A 23,439-nucleotide genomic window follows, 5' to 3' on the forward strand; every position below is an offset into this window, starting at 1 on the left:
AATATCTCTTCCTCCTTAGTGACCATCAACACTGGGGCACTCCCAAGTCTGTGTGCTTAGTTCCTTACTCTATTCCTTGTATATACATGGCTATGTAATTTCAGCTCCAACTCAATCTACCAATTCATTGATGACACCACCGTTGTTGGCCAAAAATTATTGGAAATGATGAATCAGCATACAGGATGGAGATTGAGAACCTGATTGGGTGATGCCAGCTTTTAGACACTGGCTCATGGGAACCAGGATGCGAGAGGGTGCTTAGGTCAAGAAGAGCTCCTGAACACCCTCGGTTGCTAAAGGCACCTATCAGAGGTTTGGATCTGGAGCTTGGGTTTCCAATGGATTGAACAGGGTTCTGTGCAGCTGCAGATGCTGTGTGATGCAAATCCATGGACACTCAGTGACTCTAAAGGGACTCTCTTTTTCTTCTCTTTCTCTCGTACTGTAAGGTGCACTGGGAAATACTAATGGCAACTCTTTATCTTCCTTATGGCAGGCAAAAGTTAAAGTACATTACATTTTTAATGTATTATTACATGACAATAAATGGAACCTTGAAAGGGAAAATCTTGCTCTCTTTGTCACCAAGACGAAGGAGCTTATTGCTGATTGTAGGAAGGAGAGGCCAAGGGATTACCCATTTGTCCACATTAATGGGACAGATCTGGAGAGAGCCAGAATCTTCAAGTCCATATATCAGAAGACTTCTCCTGAAGCCAGCATATCAAGGCACCCATGAAGATGGCATACTAACGTCTCAACTTCCTAAAGAATCTGAGGAGACTCGGCACATCATTGAATGCTCTATCAAACTTCCACAGATGCACTGTGGTATATATAATGTCGGGTTGCATCTCAGCCTGATTTGGTATTCAAATGCCCAGGAACAAGGAAAGCTCTGAACTCCCGTCCATTTCAGATATCTCTGTGAAGCACTGCCTCGAGAAGGCAGCTAACATCAGAAAGGACCCCCCAGCCACCCTGGCCACAACTTCTCACTGATATCTTCGAGCAGGTGAGATGCCCCAAAAAAAAACAGCATCTCCAGGTTCAAGAACAGTTTCTTTCCAACAACTATCAGACTCTTGTACCTCACCTTGTGACATTAATCATGGACTGATCTTCCACCACAAAAGGACTGTCTGCTCTAGGATTACTCTGAATATTTATTGCCCGTTATATATTTATTATGTCATATTCAATTAGTTTGCTCATTATAGAGTTTCTTCACATTTCTTTTCAGCTGCAGCTTTCGTGGTTATATGTACATTGTACAATGCATATGAACAAACTCATGAGCATTATCACCTTGTGCAATTGTTCCTTTAGCAGTCTGTCAAATTCATTTGGCGGAGTGTCTCATCACCAGAACTCCCAAACAAGCACCAACAATTCACTTGGCTGATAGTGAGAAAGGCTTCATACACCTTTTATCAGAACTGAGGTTTATGCAATATTTTGTGTTGGAGAATGTACTGAGCCTTTGTCTTTGGGCATATCAGAGGTACTTCACTTCCTCTTTCTCAAAAGCCCTGCAACACCTTCAAGCATCAAGGTGGCTTACAATGGAATCTAATGATCAGAATGAATCCTGTGGCTCATCTAGACAGTCCAATTGTAAATCACAAAAAGACTTTGTTAAACCTCAGGTTAAAAGTCTCATTTTCTCATCATCTGCCTATATAAATGTTTTATAAATCTTTAGCAGTTTTCATAATCATTTTGTCCGTGTATTAATTGATAAATTTATTTCAATTTACACATAACTGCTAAGTCTATGTATTTTAGTTTCAGTTCTTGTTCCATATTTCACCTTCCTCTCCCTCAACACATTGCTGTGCTCCATTGGAAGAGTTCATTGCGGATTTGCTATTGTTTATTTAACAGTGTGTCACATTGTAAGTGGTTTCTTGAATGTCTACAATCTACATCAATCATAACTGAACTGGTCTCACAGCAGATAATCACTGAAAACTGCTGGTTGCAGCATTTTCTGGACCCGAAAACATTGTATACTGAATATAGCAGTTGGAAACAACAACAAAAAAGACTGTACACACTATGTCTTCTGCTGGTAATGTGAATACTCCCAGCGACCTGCTATGGGACAGAGATCATCTGTGAATTGTGCATTTTCCTAATTGCAGGGTGATTTCAACAGTTTTGCCACATTTCTTTTTAAAAAACAGGATCCATCTTAAACCTTTTCCATTATCAGGAAGTTGTTGCATTTTCACATTAATTTCCTGTTAACTTTGCATAATTTTGTCCACTGATGAATCAGAATTTATTGTCATGAACAAGTCACAAAATTTGTTGTTTTGAGGCAGTATCACAGAGCAAACATTCATATACTGTAAACCACCTTACAACAATAACTAAAAATAGTGCATGATCACTGATCATTCAGGAATCTGATGGCAGTGGGGAAGAAGCTGTCCTTGTGCCGCTGAGTGCTGGTCTAAAGGCTCCTGTACCTTTTCCCCAATGGTAGCAGAGTGAAGAGGGCAGGGCCTGGGTGTGGGGGTCTTTGAGAATAGAGGCTGCTTTTTTAAGAAACTGCCTTGTATAGGTGTCCTCGATGGAGTGAAGTCTGGTGCCTGTGATGTTGCAGGCCGAGTTAACAACCCTCTGGAGTTTTTTTCTTGTCCTGAGCCCTACCAGACAGTGATGCATCCATTCAGGATGTTCTCCATGATACCTGTAGAAGTTTTTGAGTCTTCTGTGACGTACTAAATCTCCTCAAACTCTTCACAAAGTATAGCCATTGGCGAGCCTTCTTCATGATTGCATCAACATGAAGGCTCTAGGACAGATCCTCGGAGACGTAAACACCCACTACCGAGCTTTTGATGAGGACTGCCTCGTGTTCCCCTGACTTTGTCCTGAAGTCCACAATCATCTCCTTAGTTATGCTAATGTTGAGCGCAAGGTTGTTGGTGTGACACCATTCAACAAGCTGATCTCTCTCCCTCCTGTACACTTTCTTATTGCCTTTGTGATTCTGCTGACAACTGTGGTGTCATCGGCAAATTTGTAGATAGCATTGGAATTGTGCCTGGCCACACCATCATGGGTGTTTCGTGAGTAGAGCAATGGGCTAAGCACATATCCTTGAGGTGCACCTGTGTTGATTGTCTGTAAGGAGAAGACATTTTTAGCAATTCATACTGACTTTGGTCTTCTGATGAGAAAGTCAAGGATCCAGTTATAGAGGGGGGTGCAGAGGCCCAGGGTTTGTAGCTTCTTGACCAGCACTGAGGGAATAATGGTGTTGAAGTCTGAGTTGTAGTCTTTGAAGACCAGCCATATGTATGTGTTGCTGCTATCGAGGTGATCCAGAGCTGAGTGAAGAGTCAGCGATATTGTGTTTGCTATGGAGCAATATGATGATAGGTGAATTGCAATGGGTCCAGACCTTTACTTAGGTACATGTTAATTCTGTCACAACCAACCACTCAAAGCATTTCTACACAGTAGATGTTAGTGCTACTGGGCGATAGTCGCTGAGGCAGCTCACACTAGTCTTCTTGGGTACCGGGATGATTGATGCCCTTTTGAAGCAGATGAGAACTTCTGACTGCAGCAATGAGAGGCTGAAAATGACCGTGAATACTCCCGATAGTTGATTGGCGCAAACTTTCATTACACTGCGAGGTATGCCATCAGGACCTGACACCTCTTGAATGATATTCTGACATCAGCCTCAGGGACATATATCAGGGGGTCCTCAGCCTTTTCAGGGATTCTAGTAGGCACTGTTTGGTTCTTCTTCTCAAAGTGGGCATAGAATATGTGTTGCGTGAATAAAAGCTCTCACGACTGGAGGGACAACACGTTTTTATTAGCTTTTAACTGAGGGTAGGGTCTTACAGTGGTCTTCAGAAGGGCTCAGGGTTTAGATGGGAAACCAGGGTTATATATGGGTAGATGGGGTCAGAGCCAGCCATCAGTATAAAACACCACCAGTGAATCTCAGTTCACTGTATTCACCCTTCCCTGCAAAATTTATGGTCTATGGATGAAGACAGAGAACATTGATTCAGAAAAAAAAAATTGAAAAAATATACAGTTATTTACAAATTTAAGCGGTCTGGAGATCGTGATGTAGTGCCTAAGCACGGGAGGGCCTTGGGCTCCTTATGACTCCTGGTCCACTTGTGGGAGAGGAGAGGGGGGCTAGGTCTTCAGCTCTATGGTGGAGGGGGATGCACTTTCCTCCTGAACCAGATTTGCTGAGGCCCTGACTGGGGGTGGTGGGATTGAGCTCCATGGCTCACAGGGCACTTGAGGTGATAGACCCTCTGTTCCAGCGGGTGCCTGGTCCCTGATGGAGATGGTGTCCTCCCTGCCATCTGGGTACTCTACATAGGCATATGTGGGATTGGTGTGGAGCAGTTTCACCCTTTCCACCAGGGGCTTGGTCTTGCTTCTCTTCATGTGCTTCGTGAAAAGGACCAGACCAGGAGTGTGAGCCAGGTTGGGAGTGTGGTTCCCGATGCCGACCTTCTTTTGAAATTCAATAGGAACTTGTGAGGAGTAGCATTGGTCACATAACATAGTAACGACCAGATGGAATGGGGCATCATAGGGAGAACTTCCTGCCAGTGTGAGTCTGGAAGGCCTCTTGACTTCAGGACCAGTTTGATAGCCTTCCAGACCGTGGTGTTCTCCTTTTCAATCTTCTCATTCCCCCGGGGTTTGTAGTTTGTAGTCCTGCTGGACGAGATGCCCTTCACCAGCAGGTACTTGTGTAGTTCATCACTCATAAAGGATGAGCCCTGGTCTCTATGTATATAGCCAGGATAGCCGAACAGGGTGAAAGTGGAATCTAGGGCCTTCATGATTGACAAAGTGGATGTATCTGGACATGGGATGGTGAACGGGAAGTGGGAGTACTCGTCAATGATAGAGAGGAAGAAGATGCTCCCGTTTATGGAGGAGAGAGGTCCCTTAAAATCGACACTGAGTCGTTCGAAGGGCCTGATGACTTGATCAGTGCACCTTTGTGGGGCGGTAGAAGTGCAGCTTGCACTCTGCGCAGACCTGGCAAGACCTGGTCATTTCCCTGACATCTTCTGAGGAGTAGGGCAGATTACGCGCCTTGACAAAATGAGCCACGTGGGTAACCCCTGGATGACAGAGCTCATTATGCAGAGTCCACAGATGGCCAGTGTGTGCAGAGGCACAGTTTCCTCTGGATAAGGCATCTGGAGGATCATTAAGAGCTTCTGGCCAATAGGCAATGTCATAATTGTAGGTGGAGAGCTCGAACCTCCACCTAGCAATCTTGTCATTCTTGATTTTACCCCTTTTGACATTATTGAACATGAATGTGACTGAGCGCTGGTCAGTGAGGATTGTAAATTTCCTATCAGCCAGGTAGTGTCTCCAGTGCCTCACGACTTCTACAATGGCTTGAGCCTCCTTTCCCATCGATGGGTTCCGGAGCTCGTGGCCTTGCAAAGTCCAAGAAAAAAATGCAACCGACCTGTCAACCTGGTTGAGGGTAGCAGCCAGGGCTACATCCGAAGCGTCACTTTCCACTTGGAAAGGTACATTCTCGTCCACCGTGTGCATGGTGGCTTTCGCAATGTGATTTCGGAGGTAGATAAAAGATGTTTGGGCTTCAGCCGAGAGGAGGGTAGTGACTTTTAAGAGAGAGCAAACCTTATCAGCATATTGAGGGAGCCACTGGGCGTAATATGAGAAAAACCCCAGACATCTCCTCAAAGCCTTTGTGGTTCTGGGGGTGGAGAGCTCTAACAGGGGGTTGTACCTGCTGCTCGTGGTAGCAATAGGTTTGCAGTCAGAAGACAGAGGACAAATTCAGGAAGAGAGGTGGGGTGTGGGGGTCGATATTCAGTGTGGAAAGCTGGATGTAGGTTCTGATTTTAGAGGCCCTCTGTTCCGAACTGTTACAGGGGGGAGGTGACCAGAATGCTGCAAGGTCATTCTTTTAAGGTGAAACAGGAAGTCCAGACCCAACAGCACAGGAACGCACAATTCATCAGTGTGGAAGACATCTCTGGTCACATTCAGGTCGGCCTGGAAGCAGTCCAGCCAGTACGTAAACTCTTCAGCCGCGTCGAGGAACAGAAGATCTATCAGCAGCACCCCTGGCTTGAGTAGCGCTTCCATCGTTTACGGAATAAACTAATAAAATTGTAGCGTGAATAAAAGCTCTCATGACTGGAATGAGAGCATACAATTTTATTAGCTTATAACTGAGGATGAGGTTTTACAGTGGTCTTCAGAAGGGCTCAGGGTTTAGGCAGGAAACCAGTCATCAGTATAACACACCACCAGTGAATCTCAGTTCATTGCAACATGTTCAATTCATTGAGTAATGAAATCAGAACTATCTATGATGTTCGCCCTCACTTTGTCGGCAGTAATGTCCTGCACTCCTTGCCATAGGTGGCGTATATCTGTCTCTAGCTTCCTCCAGAATTGCCACTTTGCTTCATAGATAGCCTTCTGAAGGTCGTACCTGGACCTCTTGTAGAGATCTGGATCCCCGGCCTTAAACGCCATTGATCTTACCCTCAGCATGTTGCGAATCCTCTGATTCATCCAAAACTTCTGGTTGGGGAACACCCAGTATGAGCACATGGGCACACACTCGTCCACGCAGGTCTTTATGAAATCAGTGACATGTTGTATATTCATTCATGTCTAAGGATGAGTTCTTGAATATTGTCCAGTCCACCAGGCCAAAGCAGGCGCTTCCTTCTTCCCTTTACTATCACCTTCTTCACTACTGGTGCTGTGGTCTTCAGTCTTTGCTTGTACACCAGGAGTAGAAATACAGCCAGGTGATAGACTTGCTGAAGTGCAGTTGTAGTACAACTAAGTAGGTATTCTTCATGGTGGTGTAGCAATGGTCAAGTGAGTTGGCTCATCTGGTCTCACATGTGACGTGTTGGTGGTAGTTCATTAGAGTCTTCTTTGGGTTGATCTGATTGAAGTCCCCTACAATTATTGGGAAAGCATCAGGATATGCTGTCTGATGGCTGCTAATCACAGTGTTCAATCCCTCCAGTGCCAGCCTGACATTAGCCTGGGGCAGAATTAACACAGTGACCAGGATGATGATGGTGAATTCCCTCAGCTGGTAGAATGGGCAGTACTTGATTGCCAGATGTTCCAGGTTGGGGAAGGAGGACTGGGATATAACTGTCATGTTTGTGCACCAAAATGAATTGATGATGACATAAATGCTGCCTCCCCTGGTTTTTCCAAATGCCCATGTCTGTTCAGCTCAGTGGAGGGTGTAGCCCACTGGAAGTAGCACCATGTACGGAATGTCCTAATTTAACCACATCACACAACACTCCCTGAGATCCCTCTGATGTTGTAAATTGGCTTGGAGTTGATCGAGTTTGTTCACCAAGGACTGAACATTGGCCAAGAGGATGGTAGAAAGCGGAAGCCTTATGAATATTTTATTTATAAATTTTCATACAGGCTTGTAGTCATATACCGTGACCTGCCAACGATGGCAGTTCACGATCTCCTATACATGTACATATATTCCTTTTCTCTATGACTATATATACAAGCCCACGTCATTGCCCACTCCCCTCCCCCCACCTATAAAACTAAACAATTCGTTCATACTACAATGTCGATAACAATAACAAACTCTAACATTAAGGAAATGAAAAAGAATACAAATAAAAGAAACGAGAAAAGAAACAGCTCAATGGATGGCTTCTGGGTCGGTGCTCATTCTTGAGGTGCTGTACTTGTTTCTCAGATTGTAAGTTATTTCTGCAGGGGAACGCAACTTTGTATTTCCATGCTCCATCGCTCGATACCAAGAATAGAGTCAGACTTCCAGGTCACCGCAATGCATTTCCTGGCCACTGCCAATGCGATTAACACAAATTGGATTTGAAATTTGGACAGCTTTATTGTAAGCCTTATGTCCATTATATTCCTCAGCAGGAACACCTCTGGGTCCTGAGGGAACTGTTTACCAATAATTTTTTCCAGGACTTGGCCTAGATCCACCCAAAAGGGCCTCACCTTGGCACACGACCAGGTTGCATGTACAAACGTCCCGGCTGCAACACCACACCTGAAGCATTTGTCCGGGAGTTCTTGCTTTGATCTATGGATTTTCTGCGGCGTTATATACAACTGGTGCAAAAAGTTATACTGGACCAGCCTGTACCTTCCATTTATGACTGTGGTCATGCTTTCCTGGCACAGGTCGGACCAGCACCTTTCATCAATTGTAATACCCAAGTCCAACTCCCATCTTTCTCTCGACCTATGAATGCCCGGTTTGGATCCCTCTGACTGGAACAGGTAAAACATTGCTAAAAAAAATTTATTTCCGATCCTCATTCGAATCAGGGCCTCCATGCTACAGCAACGAGGTAAGACCATACCTGGACCTAATACGTCCCGTAGAAAATACCTTATTTGAAGATAGTGGAATGTTTTATTCGGTAAATCATATTTATTTTTAAGGTGTTCAAACAACATTAATTGCCCTTGCTCGTAACAGTTCTCTATACACCTGAACTCCATTACAGAGCCAGATGTCCAGAATCTTGTTACCCACTGTCAGTGGTATTAATTTATTCGGAGTCCAGCGCATTTTTGGTGACAGCCCCATCTTAATATCTAAATACTGTTTAATTTTGGCCCAAATACGAATCACTTGTTTTAATATGGGGCTGCACTTCTTTCCTGTCAACAATTTAATGTCCCATTTATAAATAAAATCCTCTGCTATCTTCTCGCCCACCAGATGCAGATCAATTTGTGCCCAGGATGGTACATCTCCTCCCTGAAAAAGGGAGGCAATGTATCTCGACTAAGTCGCCCAATAATTTTTTTTGAAGTCCGGCAATCTCAATACACCTAGACTATAGTCCCATGTTAATTTTTCCATAGAGACCCTTGGTACCTTACCATTCCAAAGAAACCTCCTAACCATACGCGATAACTGTTTGAAGAAACCCTGGGGCAACGGCACAGGCAATGTTTGAAAAAGATATTGGAATCTTAGCAACACATCCATTTTGATGCAGTTGACCCATTACCATCAGTGAGTGCCATCACCTCGCTCTTATCCCAATTGATCTTATACCCAGAAAGTTACCCCATAGTCCTCCAGTACCTCGTGTGGTCTAGGCAAGGAAGTCGCAGGGTCTGTCAAATATATCAGTACATCGTCAGCAAACAAGTTCATTTTGTGTTCCTCCTGGCCCACTCTATAACCTTTGATGTCTGGATCCTGCCAGATGGCTTCTGCCATCGGTTCCATAGCCAGCACAAAGAGAGCCAGTGAGAGTGGGCACCCTTGCCTACTAGATCTGGTAAGTGGGAAGGCTGGAGAGACCTGCCCATTGGTTACAACTTTCACCTTGGGTGCGTGATATAGCACCCTAATCCAGTTTTGAAAAATTGATCCCAACCCTGCCTTCTCCAGCACCTTGAATAAAAATTCCCACTGCAATCTTTTGAAGGCCTTTTCTGCATCCAAGGAGATGGCCAGACCCTTCTCATTTCTAGATTGTGCCAGATGCTTAACACTCACCAATCTGCCAATATTATCTGCTGCCTGCCTTCCCTGCACAAAGCCTGTCTGATCCTTGTTAATCATTTTTGGCAAGTTCAATGCCAATCAATTTACCAAAGCTTTGGCCAGGATCTTGTCATTGGTATTCAGCAGAGAAATTGGCCTATAGGAAATGGGCATGTGTATCCTTATTCTTCTTCAAAATCATCATAACAATTGCCACTGCAAAAGATTCCAGGAGGGACCATTTTAATCCTAGCCTGGTCTACCACGTCCATATACAAAGGCATTAATAAGTCCTTAAATTCTCGATAGAACTCAGGCGGGAAACCATCCTCCCCCGGAGACTTGCCTGTTTGCAATGCACTCAATGCTTTACCCAGTTCTTCCTCAGTAAAAGGAAGATCTAATCCTGCCTGATCCTCTGGGGTCAGGCAGGGGATGTCTAATCTGGCCAGGAACTCGTCCTCTTGATTGAGGTCCCCAGACAATTCAGATTTATATAATCCTTCATAAAATTCCCTGAAGGTCTCATTAATTTCCTTTGGTTTGTTCGAGACCTGGCCATTCCCCATTCGTATTGCATTAATTGTTCTAGAGGCTTGTTCTGGCCTCAACTGCCAAGCGAGTACATTTTGTGCTCTCTCCCCCAACTCATAATATTTTTGTCTCGACCTCATAATAGCCTTTTCCATACTATAGGCATGAAGCGTATTATATTCCAATTTCTTGTTTGTGAGAGCTCTGTAATGGACCTCTCGGCCTGATCCCTGAAAATCCTTCTCTAATTGGTTAATGTCCTTTTCCAATTCCTCCACTTCCCTCATATAATTTTTCTTGACCACCTTTGTTAACCAAATTATCTGACCCCTCAAGTACGCCTTGAGGGTGTCCCATAGAAGAAATTTATCTGTAGAGGGGCAGTTGTCCTCACAAAACTGAGTTATTTGAGATCTTATAAAGCTACAAAACTCTGTTTTTTTTCAATAGAAAAGTGTTAAGATGCCACCTATATGCCATGTCCTGCTTATCTGCCATATTTATAGTCAAGATCAGGGGGGAGTGGTCTGAGAGAAGTCTCGCTCTGTACTCAGCTTCCATGATTCTACCCTCTAAATGGGCTGAAGCCAAAAAGAAATTATTCTAGAGTAGGAATCACATTGTTTCGAGTAGAATGAGTAGTCTCTCTCTCTCTTGTATGCAGTCAACACCACAGATCTATTAAATTCAACTGCCTCATATAATCAATGGTGGCTTTCGCCACTCTAGTCCTAGTTATACATTTTGTGGACTTGTCCAATACAGAATCCTATCAAAATATTTTCACTTCCCTCTGCTAAATGTAGGGAAAAGTTCTCTATAAATTTTTCATCATCAAAATTGGGGGCGTACACATTGAATAGGGTCCTGGACTCTGAGTATATCTGACAGTGCACCATTACGAATCTACCCATTTGATCTGCAGTCACCCTCTGCACCTGCACTGGAACACTTTTCCTTACTAAAAGTGCCACTCCCCTTGCTTTTGAGCCAAATGAGGAGGATATACCCTGGCCCACCCACTCTCTTTTTAATTTTTGATGTTCCTGCTCAGTTAAGTGTGTCTCTTGAAGAAAAGCCAAATCCACCCCCATTTTTTTAATGTGTGCCAAGACCCTTTTCTGTTTCACCAAACTGTTTAAGCCGTTAACATTAAAAGAGACTACTTTTATGCTCTTAGTCATTATCCCCAGGTTCTTCTCAAGGTACGCCCTCCTTCACTACGAAACCCCACCCAACGCACCCCCAATCTCTTACTGTCTGACCTTTGGTCCATTCCACCCTAGCCACGAGAGTAAGGAAATAAAAAAAAAAACAAGGGGGAGACAAAGACAATAATTCAAATAACTGAGCAAAACAACATGAAACCAAATGCAAAAGTTATTCACAGTCATACTTCTCCTTAATCCCATACTACCTACCTCCCCCTCTCTATTTTGTTGATAACCTTCATTGATTACCAACAAACCTCTCGCACAACAGGTCATGCCACCGGCATCCATCAACTCCTTTCCCCAACTCCTGAGCTCACCAGGAAAAACTACTATTACAACTTTTCATTTGTTCCATCTAACCTCTTTCTCAACTTCTGTATTTATACAATTTAGATAACATTAAAAAAAACACCATGTTATAGTCCAAGGCATGTCTATAATCCCCCGATGGGTCAAATTTGTTACTTATTAAAACTACCGCAGGTGGTCCCCTGACTAGACTTTACATTCCCGTCGTGCTCCCCAACATGGGTAAGCCTGCGGCATATTCCTGGGCTTTTTCCGGATCTGTAAAAAATTTATTTGCTCCTTCTGGCAATGATATTTTCAGGGTGGCTGGGTACCTCAACACACATTCATATTTCTTCTGCTTGAGCAGTCTCTTAGACAGTTCAAATGCCTTCCTGGCCTTCAGGAGTGCCGAGCTAATATCTGGGTAGAAAAGGATTTTGTTCCCCTCTAACTCTAGAGGGGATCCCCTTTTCTTTGTCCTAATCGTAGAGCACGGCCTTTGTCCGGGACCAGGTTTGGGGAAGAGGGACCTGTGTGCTCTCTCCACCTCTGTTCTTTCACCCAGTATCTCCTTTCCCAACACCTCAGGGATCCAGGTTTGAAAGAAGCGCACTGGGTTCTGACCCTCCACCCCCTCCCTTAGACCCACTATTTTAATATTGTTCCACCTGCTATAATCCTTGAGGGCATCCAGATTCTTCCAGATGGTCTTCCTTTTGCATTTTATTGGACATAATATGGATATCATCTTCATTCTTATTTACTCTTTCTTCTGCCTCAGTCACCCTGCCCATTAGCCCAGATAGGGTGGTCTGGAACCTGTTAAGTTTTTCCCCAATGTCCTGGGCACTTTTGTCCACAGCTAGGAAGAGCCTGCCCTCCATCTGCCTTAGCTTGTTAATTACATCCTGCAGGGAGGTCTCTGAGCCTCCCTGCTTACTTTTCCTTAACAGTCCTTTTCCCCTGGGGCTCATAGCTTCACAGGGTCTCCCCTGGGCGTTGGACTCTTCCTCCTCTGGACTGCTGGACCCCTCTTCACTGCTGCTGGTGCTCCCTGCCTCCTCTGATCCAGCGCTGGACTCACAGGTTGCTCTGCTTCCTCTGAAGTTGTTTGCTGTTGGTACTCCCGCTGAGACTTGCAGTTTCACTCTTGGCCCACTGCAAGGGCAGAAGTAAGTTTCACTCTCTCCCTTAGTGCTGGCAGCAATGCCGGTTTCTTGTAGTTTCCTCTTTTGTCGGGCAGGTCTGTTCCCCATGGGGGTTGCCGCTGCTGCCCTGTTCACGACTTCGACGCCAACTTTACCTCGGGCCTCTGCGATCCTGCTGTGGGAGGGGGTCCCAGCCCTTTCCTTCTCTCCAGAAGCTTCCAGAGGGATTTCCCTCCGTACCTGCTGAGCATTGACGCTGGATTCATCCAGAACTTGTTCTTCCCATCTGGTGTGTTCCTCCTTTGGAGCGGCGGTTCCCATTTTAGACCCTGGGGTGGCCCCGCCATTTTCCTCACTACGAAGCATTCCAGGTTTCCCCTCTCGCCTCAGTGGTGATCCTTTCGCACTTTTGCTTGCAGACTTTCTTTTTTTTTGTCAAATTGTATTTAAAAATTCTTCTCACGTCCTTTTTTGGCGTTTTGGACTGGTCAGTTGAGGTTTTGACCTTGTTTGTAATCAAAGATCCTGGGAGCTCTCAGAATCCACCTCCTCTTACTCTCCCAACATCCCTTGACCTCAGCGGAAGCCTTTTGGACCGGTGTCTAGCTTAACTTGTAGACCCCTCTGCACCCACGTGGTAGGGTCTTCTTGAAATGGCCTGTGGATCTGCTGCTGGTAACTCCCGTGATGTTTAAATGGTCCATGCGATGTCTCTTGAGATCTCATGCAATGTTTAAATGGACTGACCATTTGCTGCTTGAGACTCCCGTGGTTTAAATGGCCCATTCACTGGATGTTTGAAACTCCCATGGTGTTTAGCTTGCCAATCGCAAGGTCTGTTAGTGATCTTAGGACAGCCTTATTCACGAATAAGTTTGATTCTATGGTTTTGAACTTGAGTTTCAATAGTTCTGAATGGGAATATTTGATAATCCCTGTCAGAGCTGCATGCAAAGTATCACCACTGAAAGGCGCCATTTTTTTCTTAATCATTCTAATCAAAGTGTCAATGCAAGGTATTTCTTAATCATTCTAAATAAACTGCCAATATTCCTGCGTTGTGGTTGAAACTAAAACTATTTTAAAACACTTTTTAGCTTTTTTTTCTTCAGAAATACTTATAGCATAGGAATAGGCAATTTGACTCTGGCCCATGTTTGTAATTAATCTAAAGGATCTTCTAATCCCACTTCATACAAACCAATCAGTGTGTCCAACTGGAAAACACAAACAGTGCTTCTCTCCATGGAGCAAAGTTTATTTCGCTTTGGCTGAAATCTGCCTCTCTCCCTTGCTCTCACTATTCATCTTCCTGTTCCCAATTTAAAACTAAATTCGTCCACTCCGATTAATCCTGCTTCCGTGACCTCTCATTCCTTAAATCTTATGGTTAAAATGATATACAATTTTCATATTTTTTTGCCACACAGAAGGAAGCCGTTCAGCCGAATGAATCTTTGCTGGTTGTCAGAGTGGTCTCATCAGTCCCATTTTTCTACTTAGAACAAGCACAGTACAGGCCCTTCAGCCAACAGTGGTGGGCCAACATAATAACCTACTCTAACAACTGACTAGAATTTCCCTACTGCATTACCCTCCATTTTTCACAGTTCCAATTATTTCCGATTCTCCATGCATATCTATCAACTCACCCCGCCCGGTTCTTCTACATTACGGATATTTCACTGTGACAAATTAACTTCCGAGTGTGGCTAAGGAATGCGAGATGAAACCAAAGCACTCTGGGGAAAAGCCATTCAGTCATGGGGAGTAGGTGTAAATCTCAAAGAGACAGTGATGGACATCAGGCTTGAACCCAGCTCACTGGAGCTTTGCAGGAGTAGCACCCACTACTGTGACGCTGTATACCCTCATTAATGAGACAGATATCCTGTCACCTTCGCTGTGCTCCTTTCAACCTGCCTTTCAATTAGCCTATAAGGCAATAAGATAGATCCTTAATTCTGGCATTTAAATCAATTGAAATTAATTCCTTTTTATTCAGACTCCTTCTTGCTTTTTGCTCATATCTTGATGAGGGGCTCAGGTCAAAAACATTGGTTATAATGGGCGGCACAGTTAGTGCACCGCCTTTACAACGTCAGCAGTCAGGACCGGTCCGGGGTTCAAATCCCGCGCTGTCCGTGAGGAGTTTGTATGTTCTCCCCATGTTTTCTCTGGTTTCCTTCCACCATTCAGAACATACCGGGGGTATAGGTTAATGGGGTGTAAATTGGGCGGCACAGACTCATGGGCCGAAATGGCCTGTTATGTACTGTATGTTTAAATTTAAAATTTTAATTAAAATGTAAAATTTAACATCCCTTTGCTTCCAAAGGACGCTGTGTGACCTGCTGAGTTTCTACAGAACTTTTTCAGATTTTTTTTTTACGATTTCAAGAGAACATACATGACATCACATACAACCCTGAGATTCTTTCTTCCTGCGGGCCAGGCAGAATTACTACCTATTGGTAGTGCAAAAAAAAATTGTACACATGTAAACAAAGAAAGAAGTAAAGGACTGACTGAGCAATACAGAGAAGAAAAAAAACACAATTAAGTCAGGCAGCATGGTTGGTGTACTGGTTAGCACCAAGCCTCTACAGCACCAGCAATTGGTACCGGGGTTCAAATCCTGCACGGTCTGTAAGGAGTTGGTACATTCTTCCCGTGTCTGCGTGGGTTTTCCCCGGGGGCTCTGGTTTCCTCCCACCATTCAAAAATGTACCGGAGGGTGTAAGTTAATTGATTATAAATTGGGCAGCACAGATTCATGGGCCAAAATGGCCTATTACTGTGCTGTACATCTAAATTTAAATTTTAAAAGTAAGAGTCCTTAAATAAGTCCCTGATTGAGTTTGTTGTTGATGAGGCTGATGGTGGAGGGGGAGCCACTGTTCCTGAACCTGGTGGTGCGAGTCTTGTTGCTCCTAGACCTCTTTCCTGATGGCAGCAGCGAGTGGTGATGTCTATCCTTGACTGCTGCTGCTCTCAGATGGCAGCGTTCCCCATTGATATTCTCTATGGTGGGGAGGGTTTTGCCTGTGATGTCCAGGGCTGCTTCCACTACCTTTTGGAGGGCTTTATGCTTTGGGGTGTTCTTCTGTACATTGCATATAAATTTCTTTGTCTGAGACTGAGACTGGGACAGTGGAAAGGTTACTCACTAGGCCCTTTCAAATTGTCTTGTAATTTGTCAGGCAATTTACTAGGTTAAAGACCCAGGTACAGGGTTATTTGAAAGGGCTGAACCAGCCAAGCCCAGTCAAAATCCTCCCAAGTCCTAGACTTACCTCACAGGTGGTCAGGGAACCCAGTAAAACCTACCCAGGCATCCTCCTCCGTCTATAATACAATTCCGATGATCTAAAATTGAATTCTCCAAAATCATAATTTATCCAAAAAAATTTAAAAAATTTTGGATAAATGAGGATATCTGAAACGAATCAGAAGTCCTCATTTATCTGAAATATTTTTGGAACCAAACTGACCGGGGATGTCGGACTGCCGGCGGCAGCGGTGACCTTGGGCTCCCGGCAGGAGTAGAGTCCTTGGTGGGGAGGTGTCAGTGATCGGCAGTGGCCAGCAATTTTTTGGTAAGAATTAAACATCAGTTTAATGCTTAAAAAGCCTTCCCTTGTGTGTGGTTGTTTAAACACTGTTAAAAGTGATTTGCTGTTGCTACTGGGCTGATTTTTAAAAATTATCAGTTCTCCGAAAAAAACGTTTATCCGAAATAGGCCGGGTCCCGACCATTTTGTATAATCTGTATTTGAAAGGGGAAATAGCTCACCCAGTTATTCTGGCACTTTAAACAGAAAGGGAGCAGAAAGAATACAGGGAAGAGGGGATCTCTGTGGCTGCGTGACATCATTCACCACATCGTCACAGGGGCAGGATCTCCATAAATCACTGGATTGGTGATTGGAAAGGTAGGTTAGGCTGCTATTTGAAAAGTGCAGGAGGCACACAAGTCCCAGTCATCTCACCCTGGTCCCAGGAGGGCTACACTGTGCTGCAATTTAAAACATCTACTGTGAATCTAACATGTGTAGGATCAGTGAAAATTTTATGTCAAGGAATAAAAAGTGGAAGTATAACTGAAAACTTCTTGTTTGGGAACACACATTTTTGAGCAAGTATCAATAGAGATTATGGAGATAATATTTGGGGAAAGAACAGAAACTGGGTCAGGTAGAGAAAAAGTGTGTGGGGTGCACAGAAATACTCTACCCAACACTCAAGGATGATCCAACCTTTCATTTTCCACTATTTTTCTGCATTAATCATGGTGTCATGCAAGGCAAAATAAAACTTTGGAAAATAAACCAAAAATGTTTTACATATTTATTTGGTTGTTGTTGAGCAATTACATAAACATACAATGGTAAGTTGCAACTTAAAGTTTAGAATTGTACTAGCTCTAAAGAATTCCCACAAGACAATGAACCTGTCCAAATTTAAAATCGAATTCGTAATGATCGCATTGGTGGTGGCCAGCAAGTGCATAGCAGTTACCTGGAAATCTGACTCCTGCCTGAACATTACGCTCTGAAACATGGAAATGCAAAGCTGTGTTCCCCTGGAGAGAATTGCTTACAACCTAAGAAAAATGTATAACACTTTTTTTAAAATTTGGCCACCATACTTAAATTCCATAGGAGCACAATTATAGTGTGGGCCATTTGTGCCTTGCTGCCCTACGTTCCCTGTCTATCGCTCAGTCAGTGGGGGAGGAGGAGTTCCATCCCAACCCAACCAGGAAAAGTCAAGAACCTGATCACTGGCCATCGTGTCGTGACAAACCCATAAAATCCTGATATATGTCTTATACCATTGTCGTGAGTGTCTTAAATGTATGTAACTGTGGTTAGTTAAGTGTTAAATGTTGAGAGTGGCAGGTGGGGAGGGAGGGGGATGAAAAGAGCTTGAATTCTGTAGAAATTTGAAATCTAGTCAACTGTGCACGCCACGTCACTCAATGGTGTTTCAGGACACATGTGACACGTTCTCCCTTTCTTCCCAGAATTTAGCAGGAGAGAATTGGAGGAGAATGAACAGATCAGTGCTTTCACATCCATTGAGGGTCCACTTCAGAATGAAGGGATTATTATTATAGCCTGATGTTCTTCCTGTGACTACATATGTACATCAATCTGAGAGAGTGGTGTAAAGGGCTGAATTATTATGAGGACAAGACAAGGATAATGCTCCAAAAAACCTAAAACTTTCACTCCTGCACCATTTCTCCAGCAGCTCATTCACCTTTTACTGGCCTCCAATTTCCGTAGTCACTGGGATCTGTCACTGGGACAATACACAACATTGCTGGAAGTGCAGCAATTCGCACAACACTATTACAGCACCAGTGACCTGGATTCGAATCTGGTGTGGTCTGTAAGGAGAATGTTCTCTCCGTGTCTGCGTGGGTTTCTTCTGGGTGTTTCAGTTTCTTCCCACCCTCAAAACTTACAGGGGTTATGGGTTAATTCAGGTATTTGGGGGGACACGGGCTCATGGGCCGGAAGAGCCTATTATTATCTAAATTTTAAAAAAACAGCAGGTCATGCAAAATTCATGGGAAGCAACAGGCAGTTGATATTTCGGGCCTCATTTCTTCATCAGGAATGCCAGCATTCCAGCATTTACCCAAATAAGAAGGTGGAGGAGGGGAAGGGGAAGGAGCACAGGGTAATAGGTGAATATAGGTTGATTGGGGAAGGAACAGAGGTGATGGATGAGGGCACAGAAAGATGCTGTTTGATAGAGGGAAGGGGGGGGGGGGTTCTGTTTCTTAAACCCTTTGTAGATCTGCTGACCCACATCCCATTTTCTGCCTATCTCCTTGGTACTAATATGGACTGATTGTTCCTTCGGCTCCTCCAGAACCTCATGTAGCCAGTCAGAGATATGCTCTGCCCTGGAATTAAGGAAGCAACATACTATCCTGGAGTCACTTCCATGACCACAAAAACATGTTATGTTTTTACACATGCAGCTTCTGGCTCACGAACCCGTGCCTCCCAAATAGACCATTTAACCTACAATGTTCATACATTTTTGAAAGGTGGGAGGAAAGCAGAGCATCTGGACAAAACCCCCTCAGACAGAGGGAGAATATCCATATCCTTACAGAGTGCCGGATTTAAACCCGGGTCCTTGGTGCTGTAAAAGAACTTAACCATGAAGCTAACCGTGCCGTCCCTAACTAACCTGTCTGTCCCCTGAACTACAGCACCCTCAGCTTTTGTCTCTGGTAGGAGCAAATGAGACAATGGCATTCCTTTTTCTCTAAAGGGAGCCCTGATGACATCCAGGAGTGGCAGTAGTCCAAAGTGGAGCACAGGCCTCAATGTTAGGAGGCATTTTGACACCACGGGCTTGTCTTGCTTTCGGCTTTTGCCACTGTGGACACAAGAGACAGATTTTAAACAAAACCTCTCCCATAAAATGGAACCGCTCTATGCATTTGTCCCTGCTGAAAGAAAAAGAAAAAAAATTCTCCCAGACCAAAGTGTAGATAGCACCTGCTGAGAGCCCCAGCCCCTGCATTCTTCCTCCACCACTCATCAAACTGGATTGTTTAGGTAATTTAAGCAGACACATTTACACCGGAAGATAAAATGGAAGCCAGCAACAAATTGATCATTATTTAATTATGATTGTAATTCTTTTTTTTCATTTTTTATAAAGAAAATTAGCAAAATCCACCCTGGTTCTCGTGCTGGTCTTCGGAGTCCACTATGCTGTGTTTATTGGTGTGCCCGTAACCTCCACTGGATTGGCTTGGGAAATTAGGATGCACCTGGAACTTTTTTTCAATTCGTTTCAGGTACGATCATTTTCTTGTAAGGGTAAAATAATGTACCGTTTTTGAAGCCCAAGTTTGTGCTGCTTTTGGTCAATGAGAAAAGGAACATCCGCTCTACCTTTGAATTAGTGATGGAAATAAACAACTCAGTGCTTTTACTGCAGGAATGTGCTGACCACCATGCTCCCAGTTACACCAATATCCCCATATTCCATCAACTCCTCCAGCAATGACAGACAAGCAGTCATTAACCTACCAACCCACACACGTCTTTGGAAAATGGAAGGAAAGTGGAGCACCCAGGGAAACAAGATTGGGTCAGAGGGAGAATCTGCAGACTTAGCCACATAGAGCACCGAAGATCAGGGTGGAATCTGGATGGTCGTTTGGACAGCATAACGGTTTAATATTTTATAAATAGCCAAGGAAGAATAAATTCTCATGTTTCGTGCAATAATAATGTATTTAGAGCAGGATGGTAAACAAATCTTGGCAAAAGATAGGTCATACAATTTCAACAAGAATTAACTTTATTGCTCTAGTCTATCATGCAGATTCCTCAAAGATTCCAAAGGTTGTGTTAAACATATCAAAACATCATCTGCAAACAAATTTATTTTAAATTCATCAGATTTCATCTTAATACCTTTAATATTACTATCTTGATTCATCATTCAAGCCAAAGGTTCAATAATCAATGCAAATAGAGCTGGTGACAAAGGGCAGCCTTGCTTAGTCGATCTAGTTAACGTAAAAGATGAAGATACCTGTCTATTTGTTTCAAAATAAGCTTTTTCCTTTTACATTTAATAATCAACTTTTGAGGTTGTGGGATCAGAAAGGTATTAAATTGGTAGAAGATTGTTATGAAGCAGGATATTTTATTTCATTTCAATGAATGAAAGAGAAATATGACATATCTTCTTTTCCTATTATCAAATTAAAACATTGTTGAATCATTTTGGGTGTACATTACGGATACCTAGATGGTCTAAATTTGAAATTTTACTTACTGATGGTGGCAAGAAAGGATTTATATCTGAGATGTATGCTTTATTACAGAATAAAATGCTTAAGCTGGATGTTTATAAATCTAAATTAAAATGGGAAAAAGATTTGTCTGTATCTATTTCTCAGGATAATTGGGTGAATTTATGTGAGGACAGTATGACTAAAATTGTAAATGTAAGGTATTGATTGGTTCATTATAATTTTCTTCATTGATTATATTTAAACCCAGAGAAATTAAGGAAATAAGTTTATTTCTTTGGATTTATGCTTTAGATGTCATAAGGAAGTTGGTTCCTTTTTACACTCTACTTGGCTATGTGACACGGTGAAACCTTTTTGGAATGGATTTAAGGAACTTTTAGAAGCTATTTTTAAATTGAAAATTCCATTTGATCCTTTCGTATTTTTGTTGGGTTATATTAAGAAATTGAGTTTGGAGTTAAAATAAAATAAATTTCAAATTGCTTTTTTAAGATTGGCTTTAACTGTGGCTCATTAAATGTTTGGCAATTACCTGGAAAAACGAGACTAATTTGAGTGTTCAGAGATGTCATTTGGAAATGAGATATTGTATTCTTTTGGAAAAGATAACATATAATTTACTTAATAATTATTCCTTTTTTGTTAAAACTTGGAGCCCGTATTTGGAATAAATGGGGCTGAATTATTAATCTTCTTTCCACGCATTGATGGTGCTGCTCCGAACCATGGCAAATAATTGATTGAGAGTTTTATGTTATGTGATTTCCTTTCTTTTCTTCTTCCTTTGGGGTAGTTTAGAGGGGGTGGGGAAGAGAGGATGGGTTAGGGTAGGGGGGTGTGGGGCTGTAGGGTTTTTTATTTACATAAAAATGTCATGTATGTATTTAGTTGTTTTAAATTGTATCCAAATATGCTTAACCATGATTAAATAAATAAAAATTAAAATAAAAATTAACTTTATAATATTAACTGAACAAAACAAACAAGGTTGAGATTTGAGGTTGCAGTATATCCTTAGATTTTAAGTGATTCAAGAGTTTAGGGAATCAAATAAGAAGTGGTGTTGAGACTGAGATCAGATTAGGCATGGTGTGGGAAGCTCTCAGGTTATATTGCCATATTCTTCCATCAGTTTTACATCTGGTTTTGTTTAAGAGCTTGAATGGTTTATCATCACATGTACCAAGATACAGTGAAAAGTTTTGAATTGCATGCAATCCAGGCAAGTCAACCCAGTACATCAGGTAGTGCATAATAAAACAAAAGTGCAGGGAGGAATGTTCTAAGTCAAAAAAATGTAGGGCGTAGTGTTACAGAGACAACATGCAGGATATGCAGAAAAGTACAGTCAAAACAGTGCAGGGGCATAATCCTTTACCAATGAGAGGTCCAGTTCAAACTCTGATTACAAATAAAATTTCGATCAATGCTTACTCCAATCATAAAATCACCCTTGGTTAGTAAATGATAGAATCAAAGAAGCATCATCCTGAATAGAGATCATTGCTTTATGGGTGTTTTAATGTGAATGTGCATTTAGGGTTTATTACCACTGACACTCATTTCCAAAATCACTTACATGTACAGGGGACAGAGACACTTTCTGAAACTTACAGAAAACAGTTTTCATTTCTTTGCAGAACCTGGCCTCCCCATGAACAAAAGAGAAGGAAGAAAGAGACCCTTAATGCTAATTTCGAGTCTGTAACTTTTGTAAATCCTTTTTTTCAATGCACAGGGTACAGCAAGATTGATAACATCCCTGCAACAGAGCTGCAGGGCCTCAGAGTTAGAGATGCAACTTTTGAATTCATTTATAGTGCTGGTAGCCATCTGACAAAATGTCCAGTCCAGAAAAAGCAAAGACAAATCTACCCAATTACCACCCCATCCGACTTATCTTCAGACTGAAGTGTTGGAAGGTGCTATTGACGGGGTCATCAAGTACAACTGCACAAAAACATACTTAGTTTAATTTCTGAAAGGCTCACTTGGCTCCAGATCTTAGCAAGGACAGAAGGGCTGAATTCTAGATATGTTAAGGATGCCCATGCCTATGTGTTTCTTGCACAGATGTGGTGTTTCATAAAGTCCTCTTTATATTTTCAAATTTATGCAAACCCTGCCATGGAAAAATATTTTTGTCCTTGATGTTCTGCTTCTATTTTTGATTGATGTTATATGTCGATCGTTCTAAACTGTCGTGTGGGTCTGTTGTTTGCAGGGATTCTTTGTTGCTATCATCTACTGTTTTTGTGCTGGAGAGGTAAGTCACCTTTTTAAATTTTTTAAAGCCTCAGCAAGATTGCATTGATCATTTTCTTCCTGGGTGAAAATTTCATTTCCCCCATCCAGCACATTAGACATCATGTATGGAGAGGGGAAAACAACATTGATATTTCAGGTCTAGAAAATAAAGCAGTACATCACAGGAACTAAAACTTTGCTTGTCATGATCAGCATCTATCTATCCCTGCATATTCATATGTCTACCTAGAAACTTTAGGTCTAGCATTGTATTTGCTCCAATCAATATCCCAGCAGCCCATTCTAAGTAGCTACACTCACACCTCTTAAATTTTCACCCCTTTCCTTAAATGTCCTTCAGTATTTGACATTTCAACCTGGGAAAAAGATTCTGACTGTCCATCCGATCAATGCCTCTCATAATTTTATTTACATCCATCAGGGAATATTAGCCTGTGCAGTTAACTATTTCTCTTTACACACACACTGCCTGGTCTGTTCCCAGAATTTAAAAAAAAATCTTTCTGGAGTCACCTAGAGGTCAAATTGTAAGGGTGTCTTTCATAAACTAAATGGAGTTTTTCCATAATCTAGTGGATCCCTGATGACTTATTATGCAAGATTTATCTCACAATAAATTTGAATTTC

General features: G+C 42.6%; 1 protein-coding gene across 1 annotated transcript in view; it reads left to right on the forward strand.

The window, feature by feature from the left end:
* LOC138762446 (parathyroid hormone 2 receptor-like) overlaps positions 1-23,439 on the forward strand; it is a 96,107-nt gene that overhangs the window by 66,207 nt on the left and 6,461 nt on the right. Inside the window, exons 11-12 of the mRNA XM_069936204.1 lie at positions 19,434-19,572; positions 22,769-22,810. Coding sequence (XP_069792305.1) covers positions 19,434-19,572; positions 22,769-22,810 — 181 coding nt within the window. The remainder of the gene's footprint in view (positions 1-19,433; positions 19,573-22,768; positions 22,811-23,439) is intronic.

Source organism: Narcine bancroftii, chromosome 4 (assembly GCF_036971445.1).
Source record: "Narcine bancroftii isolate sNarBan1 chromosome 4, sNarBan1.hap1, whole genome shotgun sequence".
Lineage (NCBI taxonomy): Eukaryota > Metazoa > Chordata > Chondrichthyes > Torpediniformes > Narcinidae > Narcine > Narcine bancroftii.